Source organism: Sphaerodactylus townsendi, linkage group LG02 (genome assembly GCF_021028975.2).
Source record: "Sphaerodactylus townsendi isolate TG3544 linkage group LG02, MPM_Stown_v2.3, whole genome shotgun sequence".
Taxonomy (NCBI): Eukaryota; Metazoa; Chordata; class Lepidosauria; order Squamata; family Sphaerodactylidae; genus Sphaerodactylus; species Sphaerodactylus townsendi.
Genome location: NC_059426.1, coordinates 141,192,533 through 141,212,945, shown reverse-complemented (window position 1 = coordinate 141,212,945; position 20,413 = coordinate 141,192,533). Strand labels below are relative to the sequence as shown.

The 20,413-nt window shown below is 40.9% G+C and overlaps 1 protein-coding gene and 1 long non-coding RNA gene across 2 annotated transcripts in view; one reads left to right on the top strand and one right to left on the bottom strand.

Annotated features, from left to right (window-relative positions):
* The window catches only part of LOC125426521, a 77,163-nt gene that overhangs the window by 51,962 nt on the left and 4,788 nt on the right, over positions 1–20,413 (top strand). Inside the window, exon 2 of the long non-coding RNA XR_007243524.1 lies at positions 20,152–20,307. This is a non-coding gene — a long non-coding RNA (uncharacterized LOC125426521). The remainder of the gene's footprint in view (positions 1–20,151; positions 20,308–20,413) is intronic.
* Positions 10,995–20,413, bottom strand: part of LIN52 (lin-52 DREAM MuvB core complex component) — a 63,989-nt gene continuing 54,570 nt past the window's right edge. Inside the window, exon 6 of the mRNA XM_048484895.1 lies at positions 10,995–13,321. Within this exon, the coding sequence (XP_048340852.1) occupies positions 13,266–13,321 (56 nt within the window). The 3' untranslated portion in view covers positions 10,995–13,265. The remainder of the gene's footprint in view (positions 13,322–20,413) is intronic.

Genomic DNA, 20,413 nt, shown 5'->3' with positions numbered 1-20,413 from the left:
AAAACAAAATACTGTATTGAATCCCATTTATGCTGCCTTAGTTCATTCAATAACCAACTGCACCCTGTATAACTTGGTCATCTTTATATATATTACAAATGTCCACATCATGAATTAGTCATTATACTCATTTTCCTCCTCAGTCCCAATACTGAGTTCTTGGTCCACAGTATTCTTGTGATGGCCCAGGCTAGCCTCATCTCATCAGATCTCAGATGCTAAGCAAGATCAGCCCTGGTTAGTAATTGGATGGGAAACCACCAAGGAATGCCACTGTTGTTGTGTGGAGCAAGACAATGACCAACCACCTCAGTTAGATCCAGGAACCTGAGAGGTTGCGTGAATGCCAGCTCAGCAAACTTAGTTCCATGTGGGATAGCATTTTGAGAGAGGCCTGCAGCCACTTCTAGACATTAGACTATTAAACGTCTTCAAGGATGACTTTTAAGAGATTACAGCTGTGCTGCACCATAAAGGGCTATCCAAAAAGAACACTGCCCAGAACTACCACAGGTCCCCCCACACCAATAGTCTCTCTGCCACCATCACTAGGGTTACCAACCTCAAGATAGGGCATGCAGTTCCCCCAATTCCAGGAACTATGGATGATCTTTGGAGCACAATAATCAATTCCCTTTAGGAGTGTCAATCCTAGTTGGCACCACAGTGGGAGAATATGGAGGAAGGTGGGGACAAACTGTTTGGTATCACCAAGTGACATCACTTCTGGCAAAACCCAGAAGTTACATCACTGTGATGCCCTGGTGTTCACCCAAAACTTTTGCGTGGATCCTAAAATATCTCCGTGATGTGATGCTGTCCCTTCATTGTTCATGCTGTATGCTGGCACAATGCTGACACCTGCATTTTCCCTTGCCACCCTGGGCACCACATCCTTCCTGAGCTCTTTCCCCTCACTGTACCCTCCCAGGCACTGCTCCCAAATCTCTAGGAACTTCCCAAGCCAGTCAGCAACCCTAATCACCACTGAACAAACACAATTTAAAGTTGTATGAAAACATATCAAAGATACATGGGTCCTATGCATCCCATCCTCCTATTCTCAATGACATAATATAGTAACTTACAGTATATACTGGATCTGTGCAGAGGATGAAGTGAAGCCTATGTGCTGTTGTGACAGTGCTATCTGTGTTCCTTATTCTTGGTGTCTCAGACAGCAAGCAGCTCTTAGGCTCAAGCTGCATGAGAAAACCAGAGGAAGAGGAAGGGCTTGAGAAGCTAGTAACAATTTAGCAATTGTGAAAAACAGGATATGAATTTGGATCAATGCAGCCAGCCCCTGGCAATTGCGGGTTGGCAAGGGGGCAACTTAAGAGACTCTGCCTTCTGAAATGTCTGAGGCTGTACAAAGGCGAAGGAATGGACTAGAGGAGATGCAAATACGTCTCTTTTAACAGCGACAGAATGGTTAAAGAGCAAGCAGTCAGGATCTCTAGGGTTATGACCTGGCAGCCACAATTAACATGATGTAAGCACTAAATGAAAAATAGTTAATTATTTAAAATACTGGAAAATGCTAATGATATTACTGTTGATGATATAACTAATAATGCTACTTCTACAGCTGGTAAGTAGTGTTAGTATATTGGAAATGCAGCAAAAATAGCCAGTCTCATGAAAAACAAATAACATTTTATAAGGCATAAAGTAAAATAAATAAATAAATTATTAAAAATTGACAGTGCTTGGCCAGTAGAAAACAAAGCATATGTCAAATTTGTAAGAATAATCTAAGCCTTCTGTTGGCTCCTCCAAATATTTTTGTAGGTTGTGTGGATGTGAAAACAAAAACAAACCTTGGAATCAGGAGACTAGTAGAGTATGTATATTTTCAGTTCTTCTGCGGTTGATACACTGGTTACTGATTAGTTTCTGGATAAAAATCATAGTACTGGATATCACCCACCTTCATGGCCTAGCACCCACATACATGTAAGGCTGCCTCCCTTGATGTGCTCTGCTGAAGCGCTTCTGTTCATTCAGAGCAAAGACTTCTGAATGTGTTACACTACAACTGAGTAAGATCAACAATTGTCTGCATCCAAGGATTCTGTGTTGTGGTCCCAACTGATGGAATGGCCGGCTTGACAAAGACAAGAAGATCCCACACTCCTATCATTCCATATAATGTAAGACACAACTGTTCAGGAGGGCATTTTCATCAAGTGAGTACAGTTGCAGTTATTCGTAGAATTTCAGGTAGTCTTCATTTTGGACCATATATTATAGTCTTCACCATGTATATAAGACTATTTGTTTTTTTTAAAAAAAACATTCTTCTCTAATTATGCAATCCAACTTTAATTCCCTTCTTTCGCTATGGTATCCAAAAATAAGTTTCACTGACCTGTTCTCCAGTTTTGCAATGCTGCTTTATTAGTGTGTTCGATAATTTTGTTGGTTCTATGTATTTTACTGTTCCTACTGCATTATTTTCACTTGTAATCTGCATTGAGCCTCAGTGAGAGAGACTGACAATTAAGTAAATAAATAAATAAATGGCAGCACCAAGTAACCTAAAGCCATGAGGTAACCAATTAATTATAACATGGAAATGTCATTACTTTCCAGGAATGGAAACAATCAAAGTTAATGAAAACAATGCAAGACATAGAAGCAATCTGTGTTTCTCCAGATGTAGATGAATCTTAAAGCACCCCCCCCTCCGCGCCAAGCTGTGAACTTGCTCCTTTATGGGCAGTATAACACCATTAAAAACTGGGCCAGAATGGTCTGCTAACCCTACTGTCTACCTCAACAAGGGGTGTATGAGCCGCAACATCAGTGTAAGTCTATTGAACAGCTGATCAGTACTAACAAGGAAAACACAGGATGACCTCAGATTTTGTTATTGGATTCTCAGGATGGGGAATGGCAATAAGAAGAGTCCTGGAACTGGATTATAGTGACACATCATAGCTACTTTTCATTTCTGATTAACTGCTGAGCATTTTGAAAAAAGAACAAAACCCTGTTCTGGTCTCCTCCCCACCACCCCACCACCCCCCGGCATCACAGAAGTATGTAAGCTTAGTAGAAGCAGACAAGAGTTGGTTTTTATATCCCACTTTTCTCAACAGTAAGGAGTCTCAAAGCGGCTTGCAAACACCTCCTTCCTGCCCCAATTGTCAACTTGTGAAGTAGGTGGGACTGAGAGAGTTTGGAGAGAACTGTGACTAGCCCAAGGTCACTCAGTAGACTTCATGTGGAGGAGTGGGGAATCAAACCTGGTTCTCCAGATTAGAATTTGCCACTCTTAAACTCTACACCATATTGGCTCTGATTGAAAATGCAACACATAAACTGGCTTAGTCTGTATCATCTCTAGAACAGACACTTCCTCTGTCAAAGTCTCCATTAATATTAGAGGTAGAATTTGGCTCTTTCGTTTTATCCCCACCCCTACCACACACACTTTATACATTCAGTGTGAGGACAGACTTAAATAACTATGGTTTCCTTTGAGAATATGCGACTCTCCAATGCATTGCCTGCCAACTGGTAACTATACAAATATCCCAGCTCTTATTTAATTCAACTCACTACACAAAGTTAGGTTTTCCTTGTTATCAGTGGAGCAAGGAAATACCTTATTTCCCCTCCCCAGAGTTGGGGCAGTTTAGGAAGCACCAACAACAGTCGAGGAAATGGAAAAGAAATAGGATAGTGTTGAGTCCGTGAAAGCTACTAGTTCTTGAACAGAGACATTTTCAAAGATAAACCTAAGAGCTAAATACTCTAAAACCCAGGGATTTAACATATTCACCTAACCCTTTTAGTTTACTTTTTGCTGGTGTGGAACAGTAGTTGTTGATCTTTACAATGGATATTGTGAGCAGCATCATTACTTAACAATTTTGCAGTGATGTGTAAAATTCTGAGAGTACAATTACATGGTTCCCAGAACGACAAAGTTAAGACTTACATCATGGACAGGATTGTATATACCCACAATGTTTGAAGAATCAATATTCTTTATCCATACAGTCTAAATGTTGTTTTCTGTACATATTAAGCACAGTAATACATTTTCATATATTTGTTACATACTATATGCTTCTCGTGGTCATTTTAAAATAATGTGCAGGAGGCACAGCACTTGAAAATCTCTCTTAGGCTCACCCTGTCTGGCAGTTGAGACTGCTCAGTGCTATGTCTACAGTATGAAAAAATATGGCTCTGAGGATACAAAATTTCATGCTACATAGAATTGGACCACTTAAGAGTCTTAAGACATACAGAGCTGCCTTGGTTCAGGCCACAGAACCTTGTTACTATTTTCAGTCGCTTGGGTTTCCAGTGTCTTAGGCAAAGATGGGGGATAGGGTCCTTCCCCATATCTGCTGTCTCAAGACCTTCTAATACCAGAAACTGAACTTATGCTCTTCTGCATGCAAGTATTTATTATACCACCAAGCCAGGGCCTCTTCCTCTTATTTATTAATACATTTATACTCCACTTTTCCTCTTGGTTCAAGACTGGTCTTGAATTAACCTCCTTGTGTGGTAAATTCATAGGCTAGAAATCCATCCACTTTGCTAGAATTCTTTTCAGGGATCTCAGTCCAAGTTGTCATAAGGTTTTTTTGCATGGACCAAGAAGAAAATGGAATTGACTATTTCCTTACTATTCAGATTTAAACTAATGAATGTGACTCATGAATACATCTCATCAGTCAAGTATGGCAGCTTAATGGGGGAGGGGGTTCAATAAGCATCCTGCTTTTTCTGTCTTCTTTGGATTGAAAAAAAAGGGGGGGGGGTGCCAAACACACAGTAAGCTACAAAACATGATAGAAGAACAGTGTACAGTTTGACAAGCCGACTGGGCCTTCTTGAAAGTGACAATAATGGACTTCTTCACCTCTTCACATGACCTGTCCAGGAACACTTAGAAACTTTGTCCAGAGAGCATATCCCTTCATACTCACCTAGTGAGATGTTGGAGGCCCTAGGTGCAATGACTGGAACTGCTAGTTGGAGAAGAGTTTGCTTGAGCCCGTTAATTAGCACAGTAACGGCGCCTGGGCTCCATTAGCCAGCCCATGTGGTAAGATCCCCTCCCCATCCATCAGCCTTTCCCCCTAATGAGAGCTGGAAGAGGGACACTCACAAAACATTGCCTCAGAATAATATTCTGCTTTGTCCCTGCCGGTAACAAGAGCTGACAGGATCACTACGTCCATTTCTCTTCTAATTAGCACACTTCCAGCTCGGACTGAGCCAGCAGCCAGAGAAAAGCGATCGGACAACCGTACCGAATCACAAACACAAAGAGGCCCATTCCCCATAATTAGGTGAGACAATCCCTCAGTCTTTTCTCGGCTGGAGCTTGCCTGTAAGACTCTCGCTGTTTTGGTAAGTCCCGGCAACACAAGTTACACGTCTCCCCAGGACACTAATAAGCCCCTAATTGTCTTCCGCTTCACACGGCTCTTTCCATGGGTCTGACTTTGGAGAAAATTCTCCTAACAAGCAACAGCTAGTGCTGCCTGCCCCACAAACAGCAGTAAGAGTTGCCACAAACTAAAAAGAGAGAAGTGGACAGGCAGTGAGAAAACTACTGAGGCCTGGTTGCTACATCATGACCAAAGGGAAAGACGCCAGAAAGCCTGACATCAGCTACTTATTTGCCAGGGGCAAAGTCTGCCCTTGACCCTGCCTATTCTTCCTCCAGTGGGCAGCCATAAGGCGACATTCCTCTTCCCCATCAGCTTCTGCTTTTCTTCTTTCTCTCTTGTTTATTATTGCAACCCAGATTACAAGAGTCCATATTTTTGCACACCGTAATTTTGGCCTGTTTTCAGCAAGACATGCTCCCTTGAACAAATATTTGTCAAAGGATCTGCTTCCACAGTGACTCTGGAATTGTATAGAACAAAAAATCAACTTCTGCAACTGAGTAAATTTGTATGATTTAATTTGTACAAGTCACACCATTGCATGCTATTTTGTATTCTGTTGATAGTAGAAGATCTAGGAATGAAAAACAGTGTTCTAGCTGATCCATTTGTCTCATTTGACAGAAATAAAGGGAGGAAAGCAAGTTTATAAAGGCAGATGCATGGGCCAAGAACTATGAAATAGTTGACAGTTCCACTAGAATCCATACACATGTGTTTGGGTTTTCAAATGTGAACCCTAATATACAAGTTGTAGATGTGTGTTTCCAAATTTTTCCTCTACAGACACAGGGTTGCCAACTTCAAGCAAGGGCCTGGAATTCTCCTGATCTCAAAATTACAAAGTTCCTCTGTAGGAAATGGCATCTTTAGAAGACAGGCAGGCAGTCTCTATGATATACTATAGAATACAGGAGAAATGAGAGGCATTGACTTACTTGGCAAGGCTTTTCCCTTCCCACAACTCCACCCCACCAAGTACCAAATATTCAGGAATTTCCCAAGTCAGAGTTGGCAATCCTGTGCAGGGATACTAAAGTTTCTGAATTCTTTGCCACATGCCATATTTTGGTTCCCATAGTTCTTTAATTACTTTTAATACAATCACAATAGTAGCTAATCCTCAGTTGACATTGGTTTGGCTGAAGGGACAGGGAATAGAGGGGAATACACAGAACTGGGCAGCCACAGAGATGTCTTTGCTGGTCTTCAACGATTTTGTTAAGAAAGGATTTGGAAGCAGAGCTTGATCTCCCCAGTAACGCAGACACAGACAACCAAGGAGTCAATATTTTAAATCAGAAAATTGAAGTGCGGAGGACCATGTTGTACTAGTAGGAGTTATAGTGGGGCTCCATACTATTTGTGATTATTTCAAACCAATTTGCTTTCGAGCCAATACTGATAATAGAATTCTTGGCCCATCAGTTATTCACATATTTGATAGGATCTTGATTGCAAAGGTGATCAAAAAAGGGGCAAAGAAAGAAGGCAAGAAGGAAGAACCCAGGAGCTCTCAACCTTGTTGAGACTACAGTTTCCAAGCCCAGAGACAGAAGAAAATCTGCATCTATGATGAAGGCAAGTGACATGCCTGTTTGTGATGTGCTCAGTGCTTGGCAGGTCAGTCAATTGGCAGGCAGTGATCTGAAGCTCCTTTTTTTACCTGCACCAATCTAGATCCTTTAGATTTTACCACCAAGACTGAAGGAGCAAAGATATACTAGGAAATGCATTAGTGGTCACCACAATGGAGATCGCTATTACAGTAGATGAGTAAAAACAAGCAAAAAACCAATAAAAATGGTTATTATTCACTGAATGACATAAAACATCCTAAATGCTCAATTAATTAGCAATTTTTAAAAAGGACAGCTGCCTATAGTGTGCACCTACACAAGTTGGCATTTCAAGCTGCAATCTCATGTACAGCTGCCTGGAATAAATCTCAGTCAACATAGTGGGCTGACTTTTGATCCCAGCATTGCTTAATAAAGGATTTAAACAGGTGCATTATAGTGGATAAGAGAATTTACAAGATCAGGCCGAAGAATCTGTTAAAGAAACTGGGAGGCTGGGAAGATGAGGCAACAAAGAACAGACTCTGCAGGTAAGGTAAAACAAGACTGTATCCTTCTATTGACCAACTAGGCATCAGCAATCTGTAACTGTCTTTTGTCCAGGACAGACTTTGCCAATAATTTTCTATATTATTCAACTTTTTGGTGCCAACAAAGTAGGACACAAAAAGTAGGACACTTACCTATCCAGGCTCAGCAATGTCCCCAAAAATGTAAGACCTGGTCCCTGATTAGAAGTTAATTTCAAAACCACATGGCTTGTTCAGATTTTTGCCTGAAAGAAGGGAGGGGGAAACCATGTACTGGGATTATTCTTTTTGCATCTAAGGAAGTCTTGCTTCTCTTCCCCCCACCCCCCAATCCCTGAAACTTTGCAGCCTGCTGGGGAAAAGTGGTAACATAAGAGTCTCAGTATATTGGAATCATCCTCTTTGTTGTGCTTTCTCTTGGCAAGGTGTTTTTAACAAAGGCAGAAGGGAGTGCAGAAGTATCACTCACCAGGGTGCTAAGGGACTGAAGTCAGCAGACAGGTCAAGGGTCGGCAACTTCTATAACTCATCAAAAACCTCTTCATTCTATGTGAAACTTAACTGACTGGAATCCACTGCTCTGAACATAGTGTCAGATCAAATGTTTTGGTCATTAGTATCATTTGTGTTCAGAAACAGGCCAGCTTGTTACACTTAACATGGCCATTTCACTTTCTCTGGCATTTCATATAGCTATTTTTTTCCACAGCCTAAACCAATTTTTTTTCTACAGCCAAAACCCAGTGATTTTGCAGGAGGCAATTTAGTGAGATTTGCTGTAGAATACACAAAAGTCTCAGGATGGGGGAGATTCTGAACATATACAAATATCTGGGGTCATAATTGATGTGCTAAACATCAATTTATTTATTTAGTTCTTTTAACCTGCCCTTTCCAACCAAAGTCAGGTTCGGGCTAATTTAACAACCAATAAAATGCAATTAGTTAAATACCAATGTGTAGGCTTACATTTAAAATCCTTTAAAAACATTAAAAAATTAAGGAAACATCCCCGAAAACTAATACTAACAATAATGATGATGAGAACTATCATTAAGGGGGATGGAGAAGAGGGAAAGGGAGAAGGGAAGCAAAGAAGTTAGGGAAAGCAAGGAAAAGGGAAGTGGAAGAGAAGGGAGAAGAGCAGGGAGGTCAGGTAGAGTAAAACTATCTCTGTCCTCAACCATGGGCCTGGTGGAACATCTCAGACTTGCAGGCCCTGCAGAACTGAGCCAGGTCATGCAGGGCCCAGGTCTCATTTGATAAAGAGTTCTTCCAGAGCCAGAGCTGAGAAGACTCTGACCCTGGTTGAGGGCAAACAGACACTTTTTTGGCCATAGACCACCAGTAAGTTGTTACCTGTTGAGCATAGTGATATTTGGAGGGGGGGGGGGTAGCCCTGCAGATATGATGGTCCTAGACCATTTAGGGCTTTAAATGTCAACACCCAAAACTTGAAGCTCATCTGGTGCTCAATGAAATACCAATTGTATACACACTCTCGAGGGACCTGAACCGACATATTCTGAACCAACTGAAGTTTCTGCAGCAACTTCCAGAGTAGCCCTGCATGGAGAGAATTCCAGTCTGGTGGTGACCATTGCAATGATCACTATGGCTAGATAAGGGTGCAACAGGTAGAATATCAGTTAACTAGCCTTGGAGGAAAAATGGCAACCTGTTTGCGTTGTGGATTTGTGCCTCCATAAGCTGATGTCCTCAACCTGGATCTCCCTGGTCTAGCTACAGAGCCTCAATCTTTCTTGGATTTAATTTCAGTAAACTGTTTCAGCCACTCCAAACTATGCACGCACGCACGCACGCACACACACACAAAAAGTCTGAATTATAAACTTCTATGTGATGAGTTTCGCATTACAGAGAAGCAAGGAAGCAAGATTGCCATCCCGTCATTCCAATCTGATTCACAGCTGTAAAGCAAATGTGACCATATGGATTGCAAAGAAACATGAGTAAAGGCAATTTGAGGCAATGAAGATGGATGAGGGCTTCACTGGGATAATCCATCCAGGACTCAGAAGGTTATAGAAAACCAGTACAAACTGTAGAGTGCTATTACAATGCAGTTACTAGTTTTGAATTTGAAGAGTGAAAGCCTCCAGTCAAAAAAACTGGTGTGATCTTAGATGCCATTGTAAACTGGTGGCCTGTAATAGTTGATACAAAAAGCCTTAAAGATCACAATATTGTGCCAACTTGAATACGTGACTAAGATTCAATAGCATATATAGCACTTTCTCATCTCCTGCTGCATTCCAAACTGTGTGTCCTCTAGCTGAACTTCTGAGAAGACATAAAGCTTAATGCCAGCAAGTAGAAGAGTCACCAGATAGGTACCTTTACCCTTGAATCTTGTCTGGTTTCAGTGTAACTAATTCATTATTACTTACTGGCATTCAAGTCCCATATTCTGGCTAGACATCTTCAGGATCACCAAGGTCAGATGAGACAACGGGATCAGTAAGCCCGCAGCATACAAGCAACAAAGTTTTGTGACACAGGTCCCAAAGAAAGCACTTCTCCATTGGGACCATCCTGCTAGGAACAGATAACCCACTAAAAGTTGCTCCCAAAAGTCTGGCAGACTCTTCCTCTTCTTCATCATCATCACCATCAGTAACACCTTGCTGATTTTCCTGATACTATGGGCTGCTGAAAGTCTTAATGGGATCAATAGGGTACACCTGGAATATATTCTTCTTGTGGAAGGCCTCTTATTCTCCAAGCTTGTTAATGTATGGAAATGAACAACTAAGGCATTTAATTAACTCTATCCTTAAGTGACACTGTGCAACTATGATTACCACATAATATTTAAAATGACATCCGATTGCTAATTAAAAACAGGCATTTCTGCCTTATTGTGTTATTGCAAAACTACATTTTCATTGTGGGCCACTGGAGAAGGAAGAAGTCATCTGGAAGGAAGATAATTGTTTGTGTGCTTATCTGAGCGACTCTGCCGCTAGTTTAGCTTTTTTAAAAAAAACCTGATATGAAGAACGGCAAAAGTTACAATCAAATACCAAATACTCTCTCTAAATGTGTGAAAGCAAAGTGAATTAAATATAATGAAAGATGGAGTCTACTTAGTCATCTCAATTAGCAAAGGCATTTTGTTTGAAACCATTATCAACTTTCAACAACTTGGAAATTTACAGATGGAATATGGATTTCCCCTGAAGTGAATGCATAGTTTTGGGAATAAATCTCACTGAATTCAGAGAGAATTATTATAACATGAACAGGCACAGGCTGAAAGGTTCATTCCCATCAAATGTACTAAGAAGGAAGCCTCAGAAAAATATAGTTGGACTTTTAAGTGAACATGCACAGGATCAAACTGACAGTGAGTTAAAAGCCATTCATAAAATACACACAAGTGGCAGCGTCCGCACAGTGACATCACTCTTTCCACATTTTACAGAACTGTTTTTGAAAATACACATTGCTTCACCTTTCTTTTTATATGAACACCAACCCAGAAAAGACAGATTACTTCTCAGGATAATACAAATGACATAATCTATAAAAATACAATGCTAACATACCTATGGATATAAATATATATAAATAACACAAGCTCACTGTTGTACTTTAATGCCTTGGCCATAAAGGAGAAATGTCCAGATTTTTTTTTAAATACAGAAAAGTAGCAACTAATCAAATTTTGGATTTATGACTTGGCCAATAATGTGGAGTTTCCATGTGTTGCTTAACCTTTTCAGTTTCCCAAACCTGTAGTATATTCCAAGACCCTTTGAAATGCAAATGCTCAATGCAGTGAAAGTGAATAGCATCCCACATATTTTATTTAATACAAGAAGTTAAAGCAAAGCTTAATATATGCCCTATTGAAATAAGTGGTAATGAAAAATAAATAGCTTTGCAACCTGTAAAAATAAGTAACATTGCAAACCAAATAAAAGCAAGAATTTGAGTTTTTTAAGGAGAAATTAAAAATTAGGTAGAAATGCATACAAACGTACCCACTCATCTGTTCAGCTTGTTCCTCCTGCTGCCAATTTTTGTCTGCTTTTCACTGTCACTTGCGATCTTGCTCCCACACCAGCCTGGTTGTGATCTTTTCACAGTTAAGTTCCAGTCTTGTAAAAATATGATCATGTGAAAAACTTCACCTGCTTCAATTTGGCAACGACTTCACTGAACTACTTATGCTTAATAAAAGCATATACTCTGGTTGACAAATACATCGAAGTTTGAAGGCAGAAACAAATAATGTAGCAAATAAAAAAGTCTGCTGTACAACACAGATATTTCACCTATGTGCTAGGTAAAGTGCCTGTTCAGTCTCTGAAATTTGTGTGCGTGAGAGAGAGAGAGAGAGAGAGAGAGAGAGATTTAGACCAAACTCCTATATTTTAAAGTATTTTTTCTGAGTCACAAGGAAATGTCATAGTTTTACAGGCTGCATCTCAACAATCATGAAACTCTTTAAGTTTAAATATTACAATGGGTGCCATTTAAGCATATGTATAACTGCCCCATTAAAATTAATGGAACTTAAAAGTGCTTATGATTGGCTGTATTGTAATCTTTAGTATTATTACTTCTGCTCTAGAGAAAGGAATCTGAAAGCAAAGCCCTGCTGTGATTCTTGTGATGAGCAATTATAAGTGTGCCCCGCTCAGGAGATACATACTATATAAATTGTGATTGTTCTCTTGCTAGAGAAGCCAATTTTGCTTAATTTATTTACTAGAGTAGATACATACTATATAAATTGTGATTGTTCTCTTGCTAGAGAAGCCAATTTTGCTTAATTTATTTACTAGAGTTCTAAAAACAATGTAAAGGCAATGTAAATTCCATTTTAGAAAGTTTTTAATTTCACTTTGTCTTCTTCAAGTGACTCAGCTAGAGACTGAAACCAAACTGGATAGAAACAGGACATACTGTTAAATCTGAGTGAATAGCACATGTCTCTCTATTTCACAGCATTATTTTTTATTAATGATGTGAGGCAAGATGCCTTCCAGTTCCTTATCCCACTTATCAATATTATGGCAGTTAAATACTAAACAGAAATAAAGTTCAGGGCTGATATGTAGCTCCCTGTGCCAACAAGTACCTGAAGCAATGAAACCCATATGATGAAAAGAATGGTAACATACAACATCTTTTATTTGATGTTTGTGAGTTCTTATTAGCCACACACAATGCAACCTTGTCAGAAAGCCCACCCACACAAGGGTTAACCAATACAATCTGTTTTATTAAATAATTAATATATAAATATACAACATTATATTGTTTAAAATCCAGCAATCAATTAGATCTTTTTGCATGGAAGTAACACAAAAGATGTTCTTGTGCTAAGAAGGGAAAAGAAAGACACAAAACAGCCTTGTACACATGACCCAGAAGCACATGGCAGGACCATAAAAGAATCTTACTTTAAATATCATGTGTTGCAGACCATTACTCTGATGGAATTGTGTAAAAAAAATCATCAACTTCTTTTGGCAGAAGTCTGAGGAGTAGATAAAGGCCATGGGGTACAATAGCCCTGCCGAGGGATTTGGTCTCTGCTTGCCAAATTAGTGCTTCTCATCACAAAAAGGACCAACAAGGCAAAGAGCATTTCTGTAAGCTACAGGCGGCCAGTTGCCTTCCAGTCCAGCATATGTAGAATTCTGGTAGTTTTTCGTTAGTCTGGTGTATTTCTGTGCATAGTCCACTTTCGGCTACTTTTTTGGTTTTTCCAGGATGTTCAGGAATTTCCCTCGGGTCATTTCTCTAGCTAAAACCAGAAAGAGAGAAAAATACTATAAAACCAGCAAAGTAGATACATTTTAAACATTTAACCTCACCTGTGAAATTCATTTAAAATGTTTGTCTGGTGCCAAGAAGTAACAGAAAATATATAAAAGGAAGACATAAATCTATTTAGAGCTATTTAGTGTGTCCAGCAGCTATTTAGAGTTTCAAGTAGCTCAGAAATGAAGGCCAAACACTGAGAACATCAAAGCTCAGCCGTAATACCCACAAGCTGTCTCATTTCATACTGTATCACCTTCCTTTATTCCTACTGCAGAATAATACTGAAGAATCACTTCAAGGGCTCTTTCCGGTTTTCTATTATATCTATCTATGAATAGAATAATCTAGAGTGCCATTGCTCCTCCTCAGGGCATCTCTTCCCAGATACTATAACCCTTCAGAGATTATGGACCTCTGTCTCCCTCCATTTCAAGAATACTTGTCCCTAGATGCTTATGATCTTAAACATAAATGAGACAGCCTTTTCATTCCCCCTTGGCAGCGATGCTCCCAGGATGCTATAACATAATGGGGTTTACATTCCCTCAGTGTAGCTCATCTAAGGAGGGTGCGTTAAAGTAAAGTTTATAGAGCTCTGCTCTATGCCCTTGCAGTGCATTGTCATTCTCTGAATGTTTAATACAGCAAGGTAGGGCTTATATGTTTCTATCTGCATCATCAATCTCTGGGAAGAGCACCGCAGAGTTTTAGATAGCTACTTTCCTGTAGAACTATTTCTGACTTGTGAGCCAGAAATTCTAGTGAAGGTACCCTAGCGTTTCGTATTTCAAAGTAATATAAACTTCTTAAGGAGAACACTCAACTAATTTCCTTTTTATGGGGTCTCCTCATATTTATGTAATGAGTAAAATGCCCAACAACAAGGGATGGGGCTTATACACTACAAAACATTTTTCTTGACAATTAAACCATGATAGAATGTTGGGATCTGTTGCAAATGCAAATGAGCTCCACCTGGACATATGCAAATGCGCTTCACCCCCCCCCCCACACACACACACCTGTGAGGTGGAAGAAACATATACCCCACGACACGATCACTCCACACTGTGCTGCGCAAAGAAACACATCTCACCATGGCATGCCTCTGAAGATGCTAGCCACAGCTGCAGATAAAACATTAGTAGCAAAAACTACCAGACCATGGCTACACAACCCAGAAAACCCACAACACCCAGTTGGTTCTGACTTTGAAAGATTTGACAACACATTTTACACATCAGCATTTTGTTACAAAACTGAAGATGGATGATACATATATAATTGTTTTGAACAGAATTCATATTCAAATTTTATGCAAGAGAAAAGCTTTCTAACTGAAAAATTAAAACAGAAAAATGAACTCAGATGGGACAAACTAGAAGATCTTTTAAAATGTTTAAACAGCAGAGATTTAGTATGGAACCTGTTCAAAAGGTGAATTTTAAGAAAAATTTAAAAGAGAATTGGAGGCAACCCCAGAAGAAAATTCACAGACCCCAGAAGAAAATTAAGTTTCACAACTAAAACAACAGAAAGTGAAATCAAATTAGATGATATGGATTTTTTAAAATGTAAGGTTTGAATATGAATTACAAATGTCTAGCACATTGCATGAAAAGAGTAACTGCTCTACAAATGAGGGGGGGAAATTGCAAAGGAACCAAGATTCCTGGCCTGGGACACAACTGCTGTTAAGGATGCTATCATCCCCAACAATTTCTGAATGGGGACAGCCACTGAAATCTATTGTGTGGAAAACGTTGCACCAAGGAGTCGGTAGCCAGAACCCTGGACACAAACAAAAAGGCCTGGTCAACCCGAGAATCCAAGAGTCCTCCAGGGGTTGAGCGGTCTATGAAGTTTAATAAGCAACAACAACAACAACAACAAAAACTCAGTAGATTGACATGGGGTCAAACCGGTCTTTTAACTAGTAGACCAAGTTGGAGTAAGGAAGTTACAGCCATTGATATCTAGTGGGTTACATCCTCCTGGGAATCACCAATGAGCAACTAAGTATCTAGGTAGGCAAAGATGGGACATCCCTTAGTTGCTAGATGAGCCACCACCACCATAGACATGAATTTGGTGAAAGTCCTGGGTGCCATAGCAAGGCCAAAAGGCAGCACCATATATTCATAGAAGTTGGTACCCCAGTGAAACTTATTTCTTATATTGCAGATGAATAGAGATGAGGAAGTACTCATCTCACAAATTGATGACAGCAAACCATTCTCTAGGAGTCACCAAGGGGAAGATGTCACTCAGTTGTAACATTAGAAATTTGCAGACCTTCAAATTCTGGACCAGAGGCCTTTTACCTCTTGACCTCTTATATATTAAAAGAATTTGCAATACAGGCCTCTGATGGAGAGTTCACTTGGGGTCTCTATTATAGCCCTTTTCTCCAAGAGTGTGTACCTCTTTGACTAACTCTAGTGGTGGATCTCTAGTTACATATTTAGATTTTGAAAAGGAAGGAATAGATGCCAGTTCCAAGAAGTAACCCAATTTATTGTCTGAAGTAACCCAACTTATAGAACAAGAGAAGGACCCTGGTCAGCATAGAATTCAGACAAATCTGTGGGTTGAAGATCAAATCAGGCCTAAAATCTCCCTAGAAGTTTAAATGACTAAACTGAAGCTACCGTCATCTCATAATGTGACCAAAGTACAGACTCACTGGAAAAAACTATAATGCTAGGAAAAGTTGAATGCAGCAAGAAAAAAGCAAGACCTAATATGAGAAGGATTGACCCAATAAACAAAGCCATGTCCCTCAGTTTCTAAAACCTGAGCGAGGCTGTTAACAATAGGATGTTTTGGATGTCATCAATTCATAGTATTGCCATAAGTCAGAAGCAGCTTGACAGCATTTAACACACCCACACACCAAAAATCCCTACTTTAAATAAATAGTGTAAGTCTAGGACCGTGGTGGCGAACCTTTAGCACTCCACATGTTATGGACTACAATTCCCATCAGCCCTTGCCAGCATGGCCAATTAGCCATGCTGGAAGGGGCTGATGGGAATTGTAGTCCATAACATGTGGAGTGCCAAAGGTTCGCCACCACTGGTCTAGGAAGTGAAATCTAGTACTTCAATCCCACAACAACACCCTTGATTAAGGCCTAGTTCATTATTAGTGAGAGAGCTGCGTGACGTAGTGGTTAAGTGCTTGCACAGCCACTCACACGGTCAGGAGTTCGAGTCCCTTGTTGGTCAGATATTTATTTTATTTATTTATTTGATTTTATAGACCGCCTCATCCCCAAAGGGCTCTAGCCGGCAGCTGGCTCATGGCCAACTCAGCCATCCATCCATTTCTTGGTTGGTAAATGAGTACCTAGCTCATAGCTAGGGGGTAAAGAATAGCTGGGGAAAGCAATGGCAAACTACCCCACAAAAATGGCTTGCCTATAAAATCACTGCTTGCAGTGGTACCCCAGGGTCGAACACAACTGAAGGGGAAACTTTACTTTCCATTATTAGTGATATGTGGGTTTTTAACTTTTAACTATTCCACCCTACCACAGCCAGAGACCAGGCTCCGGGTGGCTTACAGCAACATAAAAAAGAATACAACCAATGTAAATATAATTTGATAAATAAGATTTTAAAATGCATATTCTGCTAAAATAATGCTGCTATTCTATATGCCAATGGTGAACCAATCTCAAAGATCTACTTATGATAAAAAGGAAAGAAAAAAGGAAAGGGGGAGAAAGGGAAAGGGGAAAGAAGGGATAGGGAAGGAAAGGAGGAGGGAGGGGAAGCCAGAAGGGGGGATGGTAAGGTCACTGCCTCAACCAAAGGTCTAGCACAGGGGTAGGGAACCTGCGGCTCTCCAGATGTTCAGGAACTACAATTCCCATCAGCCTCTGTCAGCATGGCCAATTGGCCATGCTGGTAGGGGCTGATGGGAATTGTAGTTCCTGAACATCTGGAGAGCCGCAGGTTCCCTACCCCTGGTCTAGCAGAACAACTTGGCCTTGTAGGCCCTGTGGAACTGCATTACATCCCACAGAGCCCTGACCTCCGCTGTCAATGTGTTCCAACAGGCTGAGGCCAAGGCTGAAAAAGCCGTGGTCCTGGTTGAGGCCAGCCAGATCTCCCTTGGGCCGGGGACTTCCAGAAGATTCCTTCTGGAAACATGTGAAGCATCTCCTCTGGGGATGATATTGGGAGATTCAGTCCCACAGATATGATGGTCCCAGACTGCTCAAGGCTTTCAAGGTTAACACTAGCAAGTTAAACTTCATCTGGAATTCAACAGGTAACCAATGCAGCTGATGGAACACAGGAGTAATGTGCGTTTGTAATGTCGTCCCCGTAAGGACCCTCACAGTTGCATTTTGGACTAGTTGTAGTTGCTGGAGCAACTTCAAGGGAAGTTCAGCGTGTGAATTACAGTAATCCAGTCTGGAAGTGATTGTTGGATTACTGTTGGATTACTGTGGCTGGGTAAGGGTAGGATACGTAGGGAGCCAGCTGCTTTGCATTGCAAAGATGGTAGAAAGCCAATCTGGCCAGTTGTGTGACTTCAGCCTCCATAGTCAGAGGGGTGTCCAAAGTCACATCCAGTCTATAGACAGCAGGTGATGGAGTCAACATCTCCCCCATCCAACTCCAGCAGTCTATACTTCCCTGCCCCCCCCCCCCACCAAACCAGCCACAGGAACTCCATCTTTGATGGATGTAATTTCAGCTGATTCTGATGCATGACAGCTTCCAGACACATGGCCAGATGTTTTAGAGTGGTGTCCGGCCAGTCCCCCATCAACAAATAAAGTTGGATGTCATCAGCACACTGGTGACAACCTGGTCCAAAGCTCTGTACCAGCTAGGCAAGGGGTCACATACATGTTCACAGATGCCTGGTAGAAACTCCTACCCCAAATGCCCCTCTTTGTCCCCAGTCTCAAAGGAAATAGGTCAGCCATTGTAAGGCTTTCCCCCAAACCCTGGAAACTATGAGGTCAAAAGGTCATAATCAACATTATCAAATGCTGCTGTGAGACTAATAACAGCAACGCCAAACCGACTCTATCCAGCTGGCGTCAGAGGTCATCTGAGGGCGACCATAGCCCAGTCTGAAACCTGACTGAAATGGGTGCAATGCTGTCGTTTCATCCAAGAACACCTGTTACTGGGGGCCACTGTTCTCTCAACTACCTTTCCCAGAAATGACAAATTTGAAACTGGGTGGTAGTTGGCTGGATTCCATGGCTCCAGAGATAGTTTCTTCAAGAGTGATTTCACAACAACCTCCTTCAGCCCCTCTTGAAACTTCCCTGTCTCTGTAGAGACAGGCTGACAATCTCCCACAGAGGGCATTGAGCCTCATCACCACTAGCCTTGACCAGCCATGATAGGCATGTATCAAGGAAACAAGTGGTTAACCTCACAGTTGCCAGGATCCTGTCTACCGCGGCTTGAGAACAATACAGTTAGAAAGTGGTCATCTGGTTAACCACATTCATATTCCATTTTATTGCACCACCTCAGCCTTAAATAGATGGTTTAGTAATAACCAGTACACAGCTATGCCAGGAAAAACAGAGGTGCCCAGGGGAGGGGGGGGGGATCAAACAACCTCCACTTGATTTTACTTTATTATCTGAAAATGGTTTATGAAAATTGGTCCTTGCTATATGCACTGAAACAAACAGGTACTTTAATAGCTATGTCCTCCAAATATTCTCATGATGGGAGACAGAACTGTACATATATATGAAGTTCAGAAGCTATAAACAATACAAAACAGTCATGTTAGTCCATTTGTGGGTAAAAAACTCCCCTTAAAAACATAATCACTGGAGCTTTGAGGTTCTAGAAATTTTTATGTTGAATCAAATCCCATGCCTGATTCTTGCTGAAGTAATGTCAAACTGCAAGCATTATCAGCTGATGGAATGGAAGTTTTCCACAGCACTAGTCCCATATACGAGATATACGAATGTGTGACAACTATGCGCCCCTGAAGAGGGCTGCACCCTATAAATCAGACTGCAAGCACTGACTAGTTCTGCACTCCAAGTGAAATTACTGTGAGTTGGGGGCTGCTCCAGAGCACGTGCCCTCCTGTTCGCTTGTCATCGGAGATGTTAACATTTCTGATTAATTCACAGACCTCTCATTTTATTCTTCATTCCTTTATCCTTGCTATCCTGCTAGGCTACAGCTTAAAGATTCTTACCGACCTGCTACAATAATCACCACCCGCTCACCCTTCCCCCCCCCCCCAACCTGGTGAAATTGTTTAGTGATGCCAACCATGCTTTTAATTTGCAAGACATCAGACACAGAGGTAATTTATACCAACATCTGTTCATTTCTGACTTCTGAAACAAACTCGCACATGCTGCTACGAAATCCCATTAGGAGCAGGAGACAGCCTTCTGCTATTCTATATTCCTCTTCTCCACACACACTAAGGAGGCAACTAGGCTCTACATTTTAAAAGGTATGAATCAAAACTGAGCAAAGGTATTGATAGCTATCAAAATAAGGCTACCCTAATCTGCAAGTGCCATCCAAATGGCAAAGAGACATTTCAGATTTTTCCTATCTATTTTTCTTGTATGTTGTTGCTGTCTCTCTGATCTACATAAGCAAGAATCCTGGAATGGTATACCGATAATGGGAAGAAAATTCAAATTGGATAGAACTCAGTTCCAGTTTTGTTGGTGTTTCCTCATTCACAGTCTGTCTGTCCCCTGAATTTGGGTGAGACCCCCCCCCCCCCCCGTGTCTCTAGTGGTACATTTTCTTTTATTGTACCTCATGAAGAATTTTGTTGTAGGAGCCTCAGAACTGCTTTGATACAGATGCAAACAAGAGGATAAAGAAGATGCCACCTACGACCTAGATGAAATTGTTGCCAGCGAAACACATAATAATAGCTGTCATCACTGCCTACCCTGGGGAACAAGGGGAGCCAGTCGCTTAGTGCATAGAGGTAGGTCTTCCAATGAACGATTAAACCTAATTTTATTGAAAACCTTATGAATATTTTTAAAAGGTTGCTTAATCCAAAGGACTTGACACTCAGAGGTGGGCCTCAG